The sequence below is a fragment of the Amia ocellicauda genome, chromosome 6 (genome assembly GCF_036373705.1).
Source record: "Amia ocellicauda isolate fAmiCal2 chromosome 6, fAmiCal2.hap1, whole genome shotgun sequence".
NCBI classification, from domain to species: Eukaryota; Metazoa; Chordata; class Actinopteri; order Amiiformes; family Amiidae; genus Amia; species Amia ocellicauda.
The window spans coordinates 20,901,987-20,917,707 of NC_089855.1; the positions used below are offsets into that span (position 1 = coordinate 20,901,987).

A 15,721-nucleotide genomic window follows, 5' to 3' on the forward strand; every position below is an offset into this window, starting at 1 on the left:
AGTTCAGGAGATTGTCTTGACCAGGACCTCACCCCTAAATGCATTGAAGCAACTGCCATGTGATTGGTTGGTTAGATAATTGCATTAATGAGAAATTGAACAGGTGTTCCTAATAATCCTTTAGGTGAGTGTACATTCATGATGAAATGTACACTTTACTTTCAAAATGGTATGGACTTTTGGTGAAGCTGTGCCTTCTTATTTGGGAAGGTACCTTTTTTTCTTCTGTTGAAATGAGGGGCCTGAATGGTACCTCAGCATCCGCAACTTTATGTTCATGCTGATACACTTGATGTAGCTGTCATTGAGTTGAGTGTCATCATACACTCTACTGTTAGACAATAACAACATTTTTGAGTCCCTTAATAACATATTTTATTCAATTGTAAGTAAGTATAATTGTTGGTATGTTGTAAAAACCATCACTTTATCAGGGCACTGTTGGAAAGCCTGGGCTCATTTTCTCCATGAAAAAAAGAACAGATGTTCCAATAAAAAAAGATTTATTGAAAATCCCAGGGTGTTTGTTTTTATGTGTCACAGTATTCATTTTAGATGCTCTATAAAACAAATACAAAGATTATGAGGTGGGTTGCCAACTTGATTCTTGTTTTTGGCTTTCTTAAGTAAAAAGAAAGAAAGAAAGAAAGAAAGAAAGAAAGAAAGAAAGAACATATTAAGCCCATTCAAAAGTATAGTATTCTTTTTTATTTATTCTTTGTCTGGTGTTTGATTTACTGGATTTAAAAACTGTATAAACAAACCTTTCTAACAATCTGAATAAAAAGCAATGCAATGTATAATATAGGTCACATTACAATTAATTTTCACCTGTAATCTCTTTCAACCATTGTTCTATTTGCTGATTTACAGGCAGAGAAACCTGAGTGAAAAAAACAGCAGATTAATGAAATAAATAGCTTTGAAACTCCTAAATAAAATGCTTTCATTTTTTTAAAATTATTATTGATTTTTCTCCTGACAACACCTGTGATGCACATGTACAACTAACAGAGAAGCCCCAGCATGATATATTAATACAAAACGGTAACAAGCAACAGGGACATTTTAAGTACATTATTTCCTGTAGATGTATTTACATACAATACATACACAGATGCGACTTTCTGCAAAAAATCCCAAAGACGCACTGAATATCAAGAAACTGATTATTTAACATTATATATGTTTTGAAATTTTAAGATTATATTTGTATGAAATACATATTAGAAAAATATTATATATTATATTTGATTCATTACTGAATATAAAGACAAATACACGCATTTTTAAAACGCGATTTTGCTTCCCAGTGTAGTTTGTCCAATGCGGCGTTCCGTACGTGGTTAAATGTCCTTGAGTCAGTGAGAGTAGAAAGCATGGCGAATGAAAATATAGGGATGGACGGGGCACTCAAATACCCTGAATACGCTCCCAAATCAAACAGCAGGAGCGATGCAGATATTGACAAAAGAGTAGTAAGTTAACACGTCAATGTGTGTCTCATTGTGATGTAAAAGTAATACGTTAGAAAAGAGAGACTGCGGCTTAAATGTGTGTTGATGGTAATATGAAGTAACGTTACCAAGATGAAAACGTCTTATCTTGCATTTACAGTACTGTATTAACAATGTCACACGTTTATTATTATTATTATTATTATTATTATTATTATTATTATTATTATTGTGAAAACTTTAATTATTTGGTATTTCTGAAAATCCTTCTTAGTTGACGTATTGAACTTAAGTTTCGTAACCTTAAGTGTATTGCGTAATCTAGCCCACTGTACATCTAAATATAAATGATTTCATAAGGTAAAAGTTTAAGCACTTCATGTATCGTCAAGATGGCCGTCTTTGCTATAATACAAGTCTTTTTATTATGTTGCCTTTTATCATTTTGCTGTAATGGCATATTTCCTCAGTATATACTGAAAAGCCGTGTATAATTCTGTCGATAATAATATGGATAAAATGTGTCGTTGGGCATTCATGGGTATCTGGAACCAAGTTGTTTGTTTGGATTGTATTTTAATTTGATAACATTTTGCGACATTCAAAAAGAAACCTATAATCAAAAATATACTTCGTATCAGTTCAATTGCCGGTGTCTAGATAAGTCATACACCTGTGACTCCTAATCCAGTCGTGGTTGTCCTTGCAGGGCGGGACGTTAATTGCTGTCGGTCTTGGCGTTGCAGCTGCAGCGTTTGCAGGTATGAGCTCAGCATTGCTGCTCCTATGCAGTGACAAGCACAACAGTGCATATGTAATTAAATGTATATTTTCATTTACTTTTTTTTTCACCCCCCACCCCCATCTCCACCAGCACCAGGGCTGGCACCTCTCCCACCTCCACCTCTAAATATGTGGTAGCCTGTATAAAATGATGCTACTCTAAATAACACCATTTGCTTCCTTTCAGACCTATTCCCTGATGTCAGATTACACATTTAACAAAAGTTACTTTAGTCACGATCTTTATGGACTTCAAGAAGAACAGCCCTGTACCCTTGATCTTTTTGCTAAAGTCTGTATAGGTTTAAATTGTCTTAAGTATGATCATGATTTATTAACATCTACACTTATGTACATGTACAGTCCTGTTTCAACACTTTGATGTCCTTAACACTAGAGCCCTGCAGTGACAGTCCCTTACTGTTTATACAATTTATACTTTATTGGGCCGAAGTGAGTTACCAGAATTGTCTAATCCCAAAATGTTGTTATAAGTTTAATTCAGTCCAATATTGTATTAAGGGTGTAGAAATTGACATTTGCTCCAGTATTTGTCAACAAACAATTTAGAGATGCCTATAAAAGTGGCAGGACAACCACAACTTGAACCCAGAGAGATGCTCCTGACTAAATATGCCATAGGGGACTTTAAAAGATGAATCATGTACTTTTGCTATGTAACATAACCAAATATTGTTTGTGAAACCAGAGTGATATATATTAGCTGGTAATCAGATACCTTCTGCATTCTCATTAGAGTTAATTATGCTGAATCCTATCAGTGAGGATTCATCTTTTTGTTTTCACGATTGGAAATCTGGTTTCCGTAGCTTTCTGGCAGCAGTGTGCGCTCATAAAAGTCAGCGTTGAAAAGTGCACATGTGGCATTTCTCATTTGTATGTAATAGTATATCAGAGCTTGGAAAAAAGGCACCTGCTTTGAAACGGGATAACGATTAATGTACAAAATAATTTATTTCTAATGAGACTTCCTCTTTAAGATTCCTCTTAAATATCAAAATACCACATTGTTTAGTCTACTTTGGGATCACCATAATTTTATTATTATTATTATTATTTTCTTTTTCTTTCTTTTTTCTTCTTGAGGGAAGCAGATGTATTGTTGTGTCTTGATTTGTTTGGAGCCTGACTTACATGTTTCAGTGAGTCTTAGCCAGGATGTACGTGTATGTGTGGTTAAACTGAGGAAGATAATTCCAATCTAAGTACAGAGAAGATGTTTTGTTTGCCAGAATGCCTAGTAGTGTGTGGTCTATTGGATGGAAAGACTTTGGATTAAGCAAAATGAAACTAAATTCATGGAAAATTGATCTAAAAAAAATAACAAAACCAGAGCATTCTAGGCTAGTGTCAATTGTCATGTTATAATGTGAAATGGTTAAGTAGTTTTCAAGTGCAAGCAATTTTCTGTGTAAGAGCTTCAGACCGGTGTTTTGCTTCTCTTTCTGCCGTTAGGTAGGCTTGTAACTCCTACAATTAGTTTATTTTGGATTGTGTGGTAATTGTTCTGTTTTTTGTGTGCTTGATGTTTATTTGAAAGTACTGTATTTTTATTGAGTAAAGCAAAACACTACTGAAGAATTATGCTTGTCTGTGGGTGGGTTGGGAGCTGGGACACTGAGGATGTCATTTAAACAACCAGAAGCCCAAGTAAATAGTGAAAAACCCTCATATTTAACATATATTGAACAGGAATAAATAATGTGGTCTGCCTCTGGGGTTCATCTTTAAAATGGCTGTATGTGAATGCATCATTTGATTATTATTGTTATTTTATGAAACTTTGGGTCATTTTGTAACTGATTATTATTGCTAGCCATCACCACAGTTTAAAGTCATGCATTGCACTTACTTGCACTTAATGGTTTCCCCCCCTCCCCCATGTGTTTTTTTTTAGGGCGATATGCATTCCAGCTCTGGAAACCTTTAGGACAAGCCATTTCTGAAACAGCGAAGAAAATGCCAGCTTCTGTAAGTGCCTGTCTTAATGATGTGTATGTCTATAAGCCATAAATATTTTAGCTCTTTATCATCGATTTGTAAAGTTGCACGGAATGCTCAGTCCACAATTATTGCGATCCCGACGACAGATCTACAAACGTTTGTTTTTTTTGCAAACATTTATGTTGACATGCTTTGTCACGGAGTTGGTTTGCAATGACCAATATGAATACTTTTTTCCACTGCAGCTTGGCTAGATGCACGGAGGGGTCCTGTGATTGATGCATTTCCTGCTGTTTCTTGTTACCTAGTAAAGAACTGTTTTCCAGTAACTGAACCCTGCAGTCGAGGTGAAATGAGGCTATCCTAGGTTAACAGGTGGTCTGTTTAGTCATTGTGCTTCAGTGAGGTGTATAAACTCAGCTATTTTCAGCACTGCTCCAGTCAGCCCTTCTCCCACTCGCCTCTCAACATCTCAAACGTCTGCAGACCCTCACTTTATTAAAGTGAATTTAACTTCTTAAATGTCACCTGGGATATGTACGAGTTAACATATATTCCATAGATAGTATGTAGTAGTGCTCTTAACAAAATTATTAAAATTATAGTGTGTGAACAAAAACTGACTTTTTTCTAAATGGTTATCAGGAATAATTGCAAACTTTTTTTTCTGAGGTTGGAGGTAACAATTAAGTGCCTTGCATATAAGGTTTTAACTGAGCACCACAAAAAAAATAGAAGATTACCACATCAAATTACTCAGAGCTTCCTTTTATTTAAAACCACCAAATATCTCTTAGACAGCATAGGGTAATTCCGCAAGTTACAGTGTACGGTAAAAAGTTACATTCTCGATATGTGACTTTTTCTGATGATCGATCTTCTTTTGGGGGGGAAACACATCCCTATATCTTACACAGGTTCTAATGGAAAGGAAGTTGTATATGAAAGTGCACGGTTTGAATATGTTTCTTTTAAGTGGAGAATCTTCAATTAAATTGAAATTGCAAGCACATATCCAGCTTCTGCTTTGATACTATTTAAAGATCTTACAACTATCTATCCAATAATGTCATAATATGATCTCTAATTTATTGCCTTAGATTCTGTATTGTTTGCATGCTCAGTTTTGATGATTTATAAATATGCAAATTCAGGAGTGGTGATGTGTTCTTGATGTAGGAGCTGTATTATGTCACTACACTGAATTCCAGTTCTCTGGCTCTTTCAGGAGTAAAGACCCCCGCTCTTTCGGCACTGTTTATTGTGTATATGAGTTCTGAATGTCCTTTCTGTTATTATAGTTATAATGCATGATTCAGCGCATTGGTAAGACTTGAGAGACAGTGAAATCATGAACTCGGACCAAGTTAAGCAGTATGCAGGTTTCCTCATTTAGATTTAGATGTGTCTTGTATGTCCAATAATTTTTTTCCAGTTTTGCTATGGATACAATGTACATTCTTCTTCTTCTTCTTCTTCTTAACTTAAGATTTTACTGAATAAAGATGTAACTTTACATCACTAGCAACAATGACCTGGTGATATCAGGTCAGTGTATGTGACAAGTATAGGCACTCATATTTCAAGTTAATAAAGCTTAGAAAACTAACTGTAATACATTTTGTACTGGGCATGTAATCTTTAGATTAGATAATTCTATTTTCAATCCCATGGTAGAATAGTTTTCCAATGTCTCTGTACTGACAGTGACATCTGCTGGTGATCTACTGGGTGCTTATTATGTACATTCATGGTTGACCAAAAGAATGTGAAACATTAAGAACAAGATCCAATAGTATTAGACGGTTTACAGAGGTGAATGCAATCCTTGAGTCAATCCCGGCATTGGCGCTATTAGATGACTGCTCACATTGTGCAATTGCTGCATGAGACTTTGTTAGGTGGGTGCCCTTTGGTCGCTTCCAGACAGTGGGAGCTTTTTCAGGAATGGCTGGTGGTCTGTGTAATGCTTTTTTTTCGGTGTCTGTTTGATCTCCAGAGGGGGAGTGTGTTAGCACTGTGAAAATATATTGTTGTCAGAGTAACCGTGAAACGCAGGTATTAATCACTCCTAATTCTGTAAATTGCAGATTAAAACACTGTGGCAGCAGCTGGAGGGGCCAGTGGAAGGGTGCTAAATTTCACTTTATGGCTAGTTATGATATACCAGGCTTCACAATTAACATACACTGTTGTCAATTGATGTCTTAAAACAGGCAATACAGTTTACAGAGCGAGATTAAAATCTGACATTGTCATTAGTGGTTTAATTTGTAGTTATTATTTTAACTTTGTGGTCGATATCATGCACATATCTTTCGTGCCATCAGGCCTTCCTAGAAAACATGTTATATATAATTTTTTTTTTTTTTAAAGGTAGAAAACATTCCCCCTGACTCATCTCCCTTTTCTGCTTCCCTACCCACCTAATCTGCTACCAGAGGGCAATGGAGACATGATAAATCTCTATGGGTGCCACTTTTTCTAGAATAGCACACCATCTCCCATTAGACTGGAATGTCATTGTTTTTTCTCACCCACGTTATTAAACATCATAAAGTGTTTTTAATCCCACAACAACATGAGTATTCTTTGTGTGCCAGTGCGGAGTCATCTCGTGTCTCAGTATCAGAGGAATATTGATGTACACCTTTGCCAGGCCTTGGTCACGGGTCCGAGACCACATGATTACATTTAGTGTTATTGAGTCCTACCAGAAGAGAACCATTGAATGAACATTTGGAATGCTTTCAAAAATCAGTTTTGAATCTTTAATAATATTAAAAATATGATTTATATTATTAGTATTCTAGCCAATACCTGCACACAAATTTCAAGGACCAGTCATTGTGTTCTGGCATTGAGTTTAAAATAGGTCTTAATTGTGTATTTGCTTAATTGCCTATTGCGTTGATATCCAGATTTGGGGATCCTACGTGAGGCAGTTGAAGGCTAGGTTAAGTCATTGTCCAGATATTAAGGATACTCTGTTGTTAAATACAAAGCCTAGCCTTAATAAAATGAGCAGACAATGTGTGCGTGTATCTTTCGGAAGGATATTTACACCACTAGTGTGGAAGTATGATGGAAATTGGAATAGGCCTCTGTTTTTGAGTGTGCTTATTTGAATATTTTTGTGCTAAAGATAAACAAGTTTAATAATCATACATGTTGTATGAGAACAATTAATATGTATATTTGTGAAAAACATGCACTAAAATCACATGAATATTCAGCTAACCTCCTATTTCTGTCTGTTTCATCATCAGTCCTGTTAAGTGAACTTTAAATCATAAATATTTCTTCCCCCAGGCTTTCTCTTCTTATTACAAAGGAGGATTTGAGCAGAAGATGACGAGACGAGAAGCCAGTCTGATTTTGGGTGTAAGGTAAGCGTGGATGTGTTGGTGCTCTCTCTGAGTATCTCCACTCAGGCTGATAACATATTTCCCTTTTCATGGGTCAATATGCTGAGTGAGAAATTGCAATGATAGGGTTTCCTTTAGGGGAAACGCACCGCACTTCACCCAAGTCCGCCCTTCCAAAGATGTCTGTGGTTAGGGACTCTGTGTGCGTTTTCCCTGCTTGTTTTGTTAAAGCAGCTTGTCAGACGTCATGCAGAGCAATTCATCTTAAGCTCTGTTCTTTATTTCTTAATCCTGAAGTGACTGATGAAACAAAAACCTCAAACATCTCTGAGATGCTTCTAATCTGAAGATATCCCCCTGACCGCTGCTGGCTTCTCTGACGCATCGCTCTATATTTGTTGATTCTGTCCTGGATTACAAGTGACTCATTGTCATTTTCTTTTCCAGGTTTTGCATTTATCTCTTCCAAATCCACTTCAGTGGTTGCAGGTTTAATTACTTACTATGCCTGCTGAGAGTTGTAAACAAGCAATGAGTCGAGTGCACATTCATGGCCTTCCCGTGAAACTCACAGGATGTCTCAAGTTTTTAGTTTTGCTTAGCAATCCTTGCCTCTTTGAAGATCCTCAGTTTTGTTTGTGCCTGAAGCAGCTTCCCATTCCATCATGGCTGCGAGGCTGTTTCAAATGCATTGGTCAGATTTGTTTCATGTTGTAATTCATGTTTCGGACGGCTTTGAAGTTGTCTTTGATGAGCTGGTACTTTCTGGATTTGCCCCCACAATTGCAGGGGTGTTTATTTTTCCTTTTTCCGTTGTTTCAGGAAACATTTAACATTATTTTAATATATGATCCTGAAACTGCATGAGAAACTGTAACCCGAGAAGTGTGGCAACTGATTGCATGCAGATCATTCTGTTCTAGCTTTCTTCAAATATTAATCTGGTGCTTTCTGAGTGTACCTAAATGTATTACCCTAAATGACACAGTATCTCAGGATAAAATGAACCAATGTAGGCAGTGATTACATGACTATAATTCTTATGCATGTAATGTATTCTGAATGTATTTAGAAAATTACACAATGACCATATCTATGTGTTCATTGCCTCTAATATACACCAGTTTGTTTGTTTTGCAGAGGTCAAATAGAAATGTTTCCTGATATTGTTCAGTTAATTCACATACATGTGTTCTGTATAAGTACACATAATCAGAATTGCTGTTAGATGTGATGCTACTCTATTGTCTTAAATTCATATAAATAAACAGTTAATACAGTAACAAATGTACAATTTCAGGGGGATCCTTTCAGTTTGTTGATTTTGTTGATTAAAAACAATGTAATGTCACAGTTAGTATAGTTTTACACAAAAACACCGCAATGGGATGTTTGAAAATTGAGATTGAGATAATCATATTATGATAAGGTTACATGGAAATACAAATGATACAATCTGCATGCATGCTCCATATGTTCAGACAGCACATGACTAAGGTTTATGGAAATAAGCATTTTTTGTGTTGTATGTTAGACATTTGTTAAGACCCTAGAGTAGTGTTCACAATTGTGTAATGTTACTAGCAGTGGAGGGATACATTAGGAATGCTCTGATTGTCAAATGTTTCAGTTAAGAAAGGGAAATTACTTTTTAATTGAAAGTAAAAATCCTTCTCATTCCTCCCACAAAGAATGCATGCATTTACAGAGTGTCACCACAAGATGGAGACATGCCATAGTTAAGCTTTTCTTGTTTTCCCCAACAGCCCAACAAGCAACAAGATGAAGATAAGAGAGGCCCACAGAAGGATTATGGTTTTAAATCACCCTGATAAAGGTCAGTCACTCATTCTTATGTAAAAATGTATCCATGCTGAACTGCTGAGATAGAGTTTCTGTGGCCTAAACGGAAGAGGATGTAACCGTATCGTACGAAAAACGTATTTTCTGTGGGGTGACCATTTTTGGTTGTTGTTCTCAAGAAGTCTATGAAGATCACAATTTGAAATTATACTGAGGGACTGAAGATTTTGCCTTTTGACATGACATGTAAGGAACCACAAAGGAAGTGTGATTTTTGGATAAAGGATCCGATTCCTTCTTAACATGGTTTCTTTCCATGTTTGCTGATTGAGCAAAGCTAGTTATGTTTCTGAATAGATTGCCTATGAGCAGTGATGATGTTTGTAGAGAAAACGTTTCATCTGTGGCTGAAGATAAGACCTCAGTGAGTCTGGCAACCTATCTTCAGCTTGTTTACATCCATCCCACTGCAGCAAGCCTCCCCACTGTCTCTGCGGATAGACGGACTTGCAATTAAAGCTACCTCTTCTCTGAAAGCATTATTAATATTTATTACTTCATAATTTTGCAGCCATCAGTGTAGAACAAGGAGGTGACCGTATGCATCTAAAAAACTGCAACTGCATTGTTAACATTTTCAGTGTAGTAAGATAGTGATTTAAATATGCCAGATGAGATTTTAAAAAGCACGTCATTAAGAAAAAGACTGCATCTCTAACACATTTTATCGTGTGCCTGGATGCATGTGTTTTTCTGGCTTTTATGAGACGTTTGATCCGTGCATTGCTCGAGCACTTTGCCGCTGCCCTTTCCTTGGTTTCAGATGCATTTCTAAGAGCAGAATTACATTTCTTGTTTTCAAAGCGTTTTTCATGCATCTAAGAAATGTGGGAAATGCAGCACCCAAGGACATATTGGTAGCGTGAAGATTTTTTGCTTTGAAATGAGAAATGGCTACCTTCAGATTTATATCGGTCTCCTGAAGATAAGGGAATTGAGCTGCTATCTACTCTTGGCATTGTAACCTCCTTTTTTTTTTATGACATTAAAGCAGGATTCTGGCAGCGCGGCAGATTGGGTAGGCTTAACAAAGCCGAGCATGCGGTGCGCCGTGACAATGCAGTGTCTGAATCAGTGTCAGCCTCCCTGGAGGAGCCGACCACAGCGGGGTCGCTTCTTGTCATGTACACGGGGCACAGAGACACTTTCTTTAAACAACAAACCACTATAGGTCCAGGTGCTGCAACCAAGGCTTTGTCTCATTAAATTGCAGTTATTTCATGTTTGTCGTAGGAAGAAAAGAACAGCCGTGCCTCTTGCACAGCAGCGCCTTCTGTGCCTGTCCTGCGTTGGCACTGACTGGTGTCACAAGCACAGTCTGTGGGCTTCGCCAGCTGTGCCTCACATTCCCCCACACACTCGCTGCACAGGACTCGGCTCGGTCACTGTCTCATTAACCCCTGTGCCTGGAATAGATAAATAATGCAATGTGGGTATTTCAGTGAATATGCTTCTATAATGCATCCAAATTAAGGTGGCAGGAATTAACCTTGTTGGTGTTGGTTCTAGTTGGATTGTTTGTGTTGGCACAGCTGCGAAATTTTGTAATTTTTCTAAAACGGGGGGTGGTGGGGGGTAGGAATGATTATCGGCATTCACAGAACAAGGTCATCCAAGAAAAGGAAATCTATATTGATACAAGGGGATGTTTGCTCGTCAGTGTGTTCTTCCTTGTACTTAATCCATATAAACCAGGAATATCACTGAGAAAATCTAATGGTAGTGTTTCCATTCAAAACACCTGCTGAACAGTCATTTTAAAACCCCTAAAATGCATGTTGGTGAAAGTACCTGTGTAGAGAGGTTTATTTGTATTCAAATGGTTAATTTCAACCGAGTTAAAAGGAGTTGTGATGGTGTATTTCATATACCTTAGCTGTGCTGGATTATATTTGGATGAGTAGGGCACTTTGTGTTATCAATTGGAGAGCCAGTAAATCCATTTTATGTCTAAAATTGCGGTGAGCACCATCTCGGAGTGTTTCACGAAGTCGGATTGCAGTAGCATGTTTTCATAGTACAAGAGTAGAGCACAACGGTCATTACGTTTTGGATGAATGCATCTAATTAAAAACTGATCCAATTAAATTAACTTAAAACAGATGCAGTTTGCATTGAGGCCAACAGCTATACACGAGGGACCCGGTTCAGTGGAATTGAAATTTCAAGCTTTACCTCTTAGAGTTTATGGAAAGTTCACCATTAAGTAAGGTTTCGGGTCATTCAGGAATTCACAGCCGTGAGCAGCGGTATGCAGGGAGAAAACGGCATCAGCCTTTGCATTGTGGGAAAGCCAGAGAGGGAATGTACCCAGTTTATCGAAGTAAAAGGAGATTCTAACGAGAGTCCCGCGGGGGGATGGGACACCGCTAAAGGAGTAAACCCTGCCCTCAGCCCATGAATGCCACTCCCTAAATAACAGGAGATACAAGCAGGCCAGAAGCAGATAAGGGAAGATAGGAGTCCAGACCAAGATAAACTTTTAAATTCAGTTTGAAACAGAAGGGAAACCAGTGTAGCAGATCCAGGTGTGGAGTAATGTTCTCATCCCTTTTGCAACCAGGCTGAATCTGGTATGCTGCAGTCGGTGGCAGCTGGAACGCCACGTAAATGGAGCAGTGTGGCAGTGCAGGCGTGACACAGCATCCCGGCGTCAGTACCCCAGGGGCAGTGTCACAGAGGCACAGAGAAGGAAGATGTCAGAAAAGATGAGGTTTATCAAAAAGCAGCATCGCCTTCAAAAGCATTCATTATTATTTAAATAAATGTGTTAGTCTGGTGTGATTTGATCTTTTTTGTTTTTGTTTTCTACCATACTGTAGCAGGTTACAGTTGATCTCCCTCCATTAATGGAGGTTGTCAGTTGAATTGAAGAGTGTATCCTGTGATGCAGTGTGACATATTAGCAGTCTCGGCATGCTCGTGCACTTTGATATCTGTTTGCCTCCCTCTGGTGTATCTAATTTATAATGTGATTGCTCTTAACCAAGACAATCATAGGCTTCTTCCTGAAACAAGACAGATAGAATGGTGCAAATATATGTGTCAACAGTGTTCCTCTAATCACCCAGTTGGCACAATGGGGGTAATGTCTCTTAGAAGTTGCCGGCATCGGGAGGCTCATATGTTGTTGCTGCTGCATCTGAAAGCAGGCAGATGGTTATTCCTCTAGGGGAGTCTTTCCATAAACTAATCAGCTGTAACTAAATCATGAGCCGGACTAGAGACCGCACTGTGCATTGCATCCCTATTTCCTAGATGATTTCTGTGCTGTGCAGCTGAACCCCAGTGGGAAAGCTGAAGACTATAGCACGGAATAATTTGGAATCGTCTGGAGCATTCACACGTATGTGGTGGATAGCAGGTGGATGCGTGTTGCTAGAGCAGTAAAAGTCTTGTCTCTTAGCCTGGTTCTGTTGTCATGTTGTGGAATTCACCTCCTGTATACATCCTGTTCGGCAGGTAGGTAATCATTAATGTGTTACATCTGCTCTAGCACTGATACAACAAATCAAGGTGGCAGATGTTGTTTTCAAAACTGCCAGCTTCATTTCCGAAGACGACAAAATAAAATACCCCTTCTCTCCAAAGGGAGCTCTTTCTTTCTGGTACATGTTTTTTTTTTTTTTCTCCCTGGATAATAAGCAAAGCATTGTGTGTATTAATTGGGTGTAACATCATCATAATGTGATTCAGTATATAAAAAATGACTGCCTTGGGTTAAAATTGAGAGCAGGTTTTTTTGAATAATTATTCACTGAACGGCTATAGTAAGGACTGGCACAGATCTGTGGAAATCTAATGGAATTTAGCTGTGACTCGTAACACTGCCAATGCTTCAGATGACTGCAATCAATTTAAAACTGACCTTTAGCACGAGTAAAGGGAGCCCTGTGGGAGAATAAAATTAAATGTAATATATGCTGGCTTAATCATGATGGAAAAGGGTACATAACAGAACTCTCTTGGTCACTCAGGTTTATTGATCTGTCGATGGAATACACAAATAATAATTAAAGTGCACTGGTTAAGTTTTTTCAAATGATAAGTACAGTACCTGTCACACACAATCCCTTGTGTCATTTCTTACTTACAAATTAAGCTTATGTGGGTTTTTTTGTGGGTTTTTGTTTTCATTATGTTTCACAACAATAAATATCTTCCTGAAAATCATTCAGGTGGTCGTGGTTCTGTGAATAGCTTTGTTACTTCAAATGTAAGGAAATTGTTCATGAAAAAAACGTTTTTATTACAGGTGGATCGCCCTATTTGGCAGCAAAAATCAACGAAGCGAAGGACCTTCTGGATTCTAGCTCTCGGCAATAACAGTTTTTGTCACAAGATCAGCGGACAGCAGATGTTCATTTCCTCTTCAAAACTGACTCTCGTCCCTTACATTCCTTCGTAAAGGAATTGCACACAGAGGAAATATCAAAGCTGAATTTATTGTATGAACTGGGTCACAATGTGGTCTGTTTTCAGTACGTGTCCCTGCTGGACTGCTGCGGTAGAAATGCTACACATTGCCTCTGAGTCAACAGGAGGAAACTGACTGAAGCACGGTCTTGTCATTTTTCATCTGATTTTAATGATCCCGGTTACTAAGGTGCACTTTATTAGGAAGGCTGCCGTGAGTGTGCCAGGATGTGTAGACATACTAGCCAGTTTGAATTACTCCCAGTGTTTTTTGAGGGTTGTGAAGCAGCACTAATCTATCCTGATAACTGAGACTGAATGTAATGAAGATTGTCCATGTCTGAAGGCCTGCAGAAAAGAATATCACTTATTTTAGATACAGAAATAGTTATGCAAGAAGATCCATTTACCCTTTGACGGGAGCAAAATTAAACCTGCTCATCTATATTCATGGTGCTTTTACATTTGTAAAGAAGTGGATGCTTAGGTTTTAAGTTTAAATAAAGAGACACAAATCAAAACAAATACTAAGAATGGTCCAAAGCAGGAATTATGAAACACTGGGAAAACTGCTTGGCACTTAACCTTCGTCTAACATTAATAGCGTCTCATTGCAGCACACTGGAAAAATGCTTCAAAACTAATGTTAAATCTTCTAGAACTGACAACATGTGAACACAGACCTGCATGGCAGAGCACCACTGTGTCTTCCATTTGTGCTCTTAAAGTGCACATACTGTATTTTCAGCAATAAAAAAACAATAGCTCGCTTGCTTTGTTTCTCATCATTTTGTGGGTGATACACAGATGTTGAGTGCACTTTGTATTCAGTCATTAACCTGTGCTCAGTAAGTTTCCTGCTCCCCCAGCCCTGCAGTCTTTTAATCTATCCATGGCCAATATTAAAATATTCTTAAATATGAACGTCTGGTGATATTCTGTGTTACATTAGTGGAGTCATGTGACTGGAGACCCAGCCCTTTCAAGCTATATTTTCCTATCTCTACAAGTATTGGAAGCAGATGTCTATTTGTGTCTAGACCCGGCGATTTCATTGTTTGGCGTTTTACTGGTTGTTGCGCTTCACTTCCAAAGATGAAGGTTATGAAGTTATTTGAGTTTGCTGTATAATGTATCAAACTTTAATCAAATAAATGTGTTGTTTTCCTGGGACTCCAGCTTTGTTAAGTATCCTTCCACAAGCAATGGCTTTTGCGGTGTCTAGTATGGTTTCTGAATGTCTTGTATGGTTTCACACTTCCTCCGTGTCCTGGTGGAAGAATGTTTTTTTTTTTTTTTTTTCCTTTTTAAATATGAATACAAATGATACCATCACCCGCTCTATGAGGTGGAGAGAGTGGCTGGAGGGAGATGAGGAGTGCAGAGACCAGTCACTCGTTCTATTTATTCATATTTTTCAAAAGCAGTCCAGAAAGGTCAGTCCTGTGAGCTGCGCCATCCTGTTTACACTGGCAGTTTCCTAGCAACTGCACAGATTCACATCGTTCCCATCGGGGTCGGCGAATCGGCAGCTCGCTAACAGAATTGGAAATGGGAGCAATCTACTGTGAACGTTATTATTATTTGTATTTTTGCTTTGGGTTATTCGTGTAAAAGCTTGAAATTGGTCAGTATTGCTCTTTTTTCACTTGAAAGTGTGGGGAGTTCGCAGATAGAAACCAGGAATAGGACTAGAAATCTTTCCTGCCATAATGCCTCTGGTGCACACTGGCAAAGTTAAAAAATGAATAAGTAATGCTTTTAAAGGGCATATTTATCTATTGAAGGTTAATGGAATAATGCATGTGAACTGGGTCTAGGTAGTATTCCTGGTACACTTTAGAAGAGGGCTTGGTTTGACATGGAGGA

The 15,721-nt window shown here is 38.0% G+C and overlaps 1 protein-coding gene across 1 annotated transcript; it reads left to right on the plus strand.

The window, feature by feature from the left end:
• The first annotated feature begins 1,339 nt into the window (after positions 1-1,339).
• On the plus strand, positions 1,340-15,025 carry dnajc15 (DnaJ (Hsp40) homolog, subfamily C, member 15). The gene is made up of 6 exons (XM_066706638.1): positions 1,340-1,478; positions 2,167-2,218; positions 4,159-4,232; positions 7,518-7,594; positions 9,340-9,410; positions 13,692-15,025. The coding sequence occupies exons 1-6, from the start codon at positions 1,380-1,382 to the stop codon at positions 13,760-13,762; spliced, it is 444 nt and encodes a 147-aa protein (XP_066562735.1). The 5' UTR covers positions 1,340-1,379; the 3' UTR covers positions 13,763-15,025.
• The last annotated feature ends 696 nt before the right edge of the window (positions 15,026-15,721 follow it).

Bases quoted from the DNA above. Each gene is read 5' to 3' on its own strand.
- dnajc15 (XM_066706638.1), top strand. From the start codon at position 1,380: ATGGCGAATGAAAATATAGGGATGGACGGGGCACTCAAATACCCTGAA. The intron at 1,479-2,166 runs GTAAGTTAACAC...TTGTCCTTGCAG, and splicing joins CAGATATTGACAAAAGAGTA to GGCGGGACGTTAATTGCTGT. The intron at 9,411-13,691 runs GTCAGTCACTCA...TTTTTATTACAG, and splicing joins TTTAAATCACCCTGATAAAG to GTGGATCGCCCTATTTGGCA.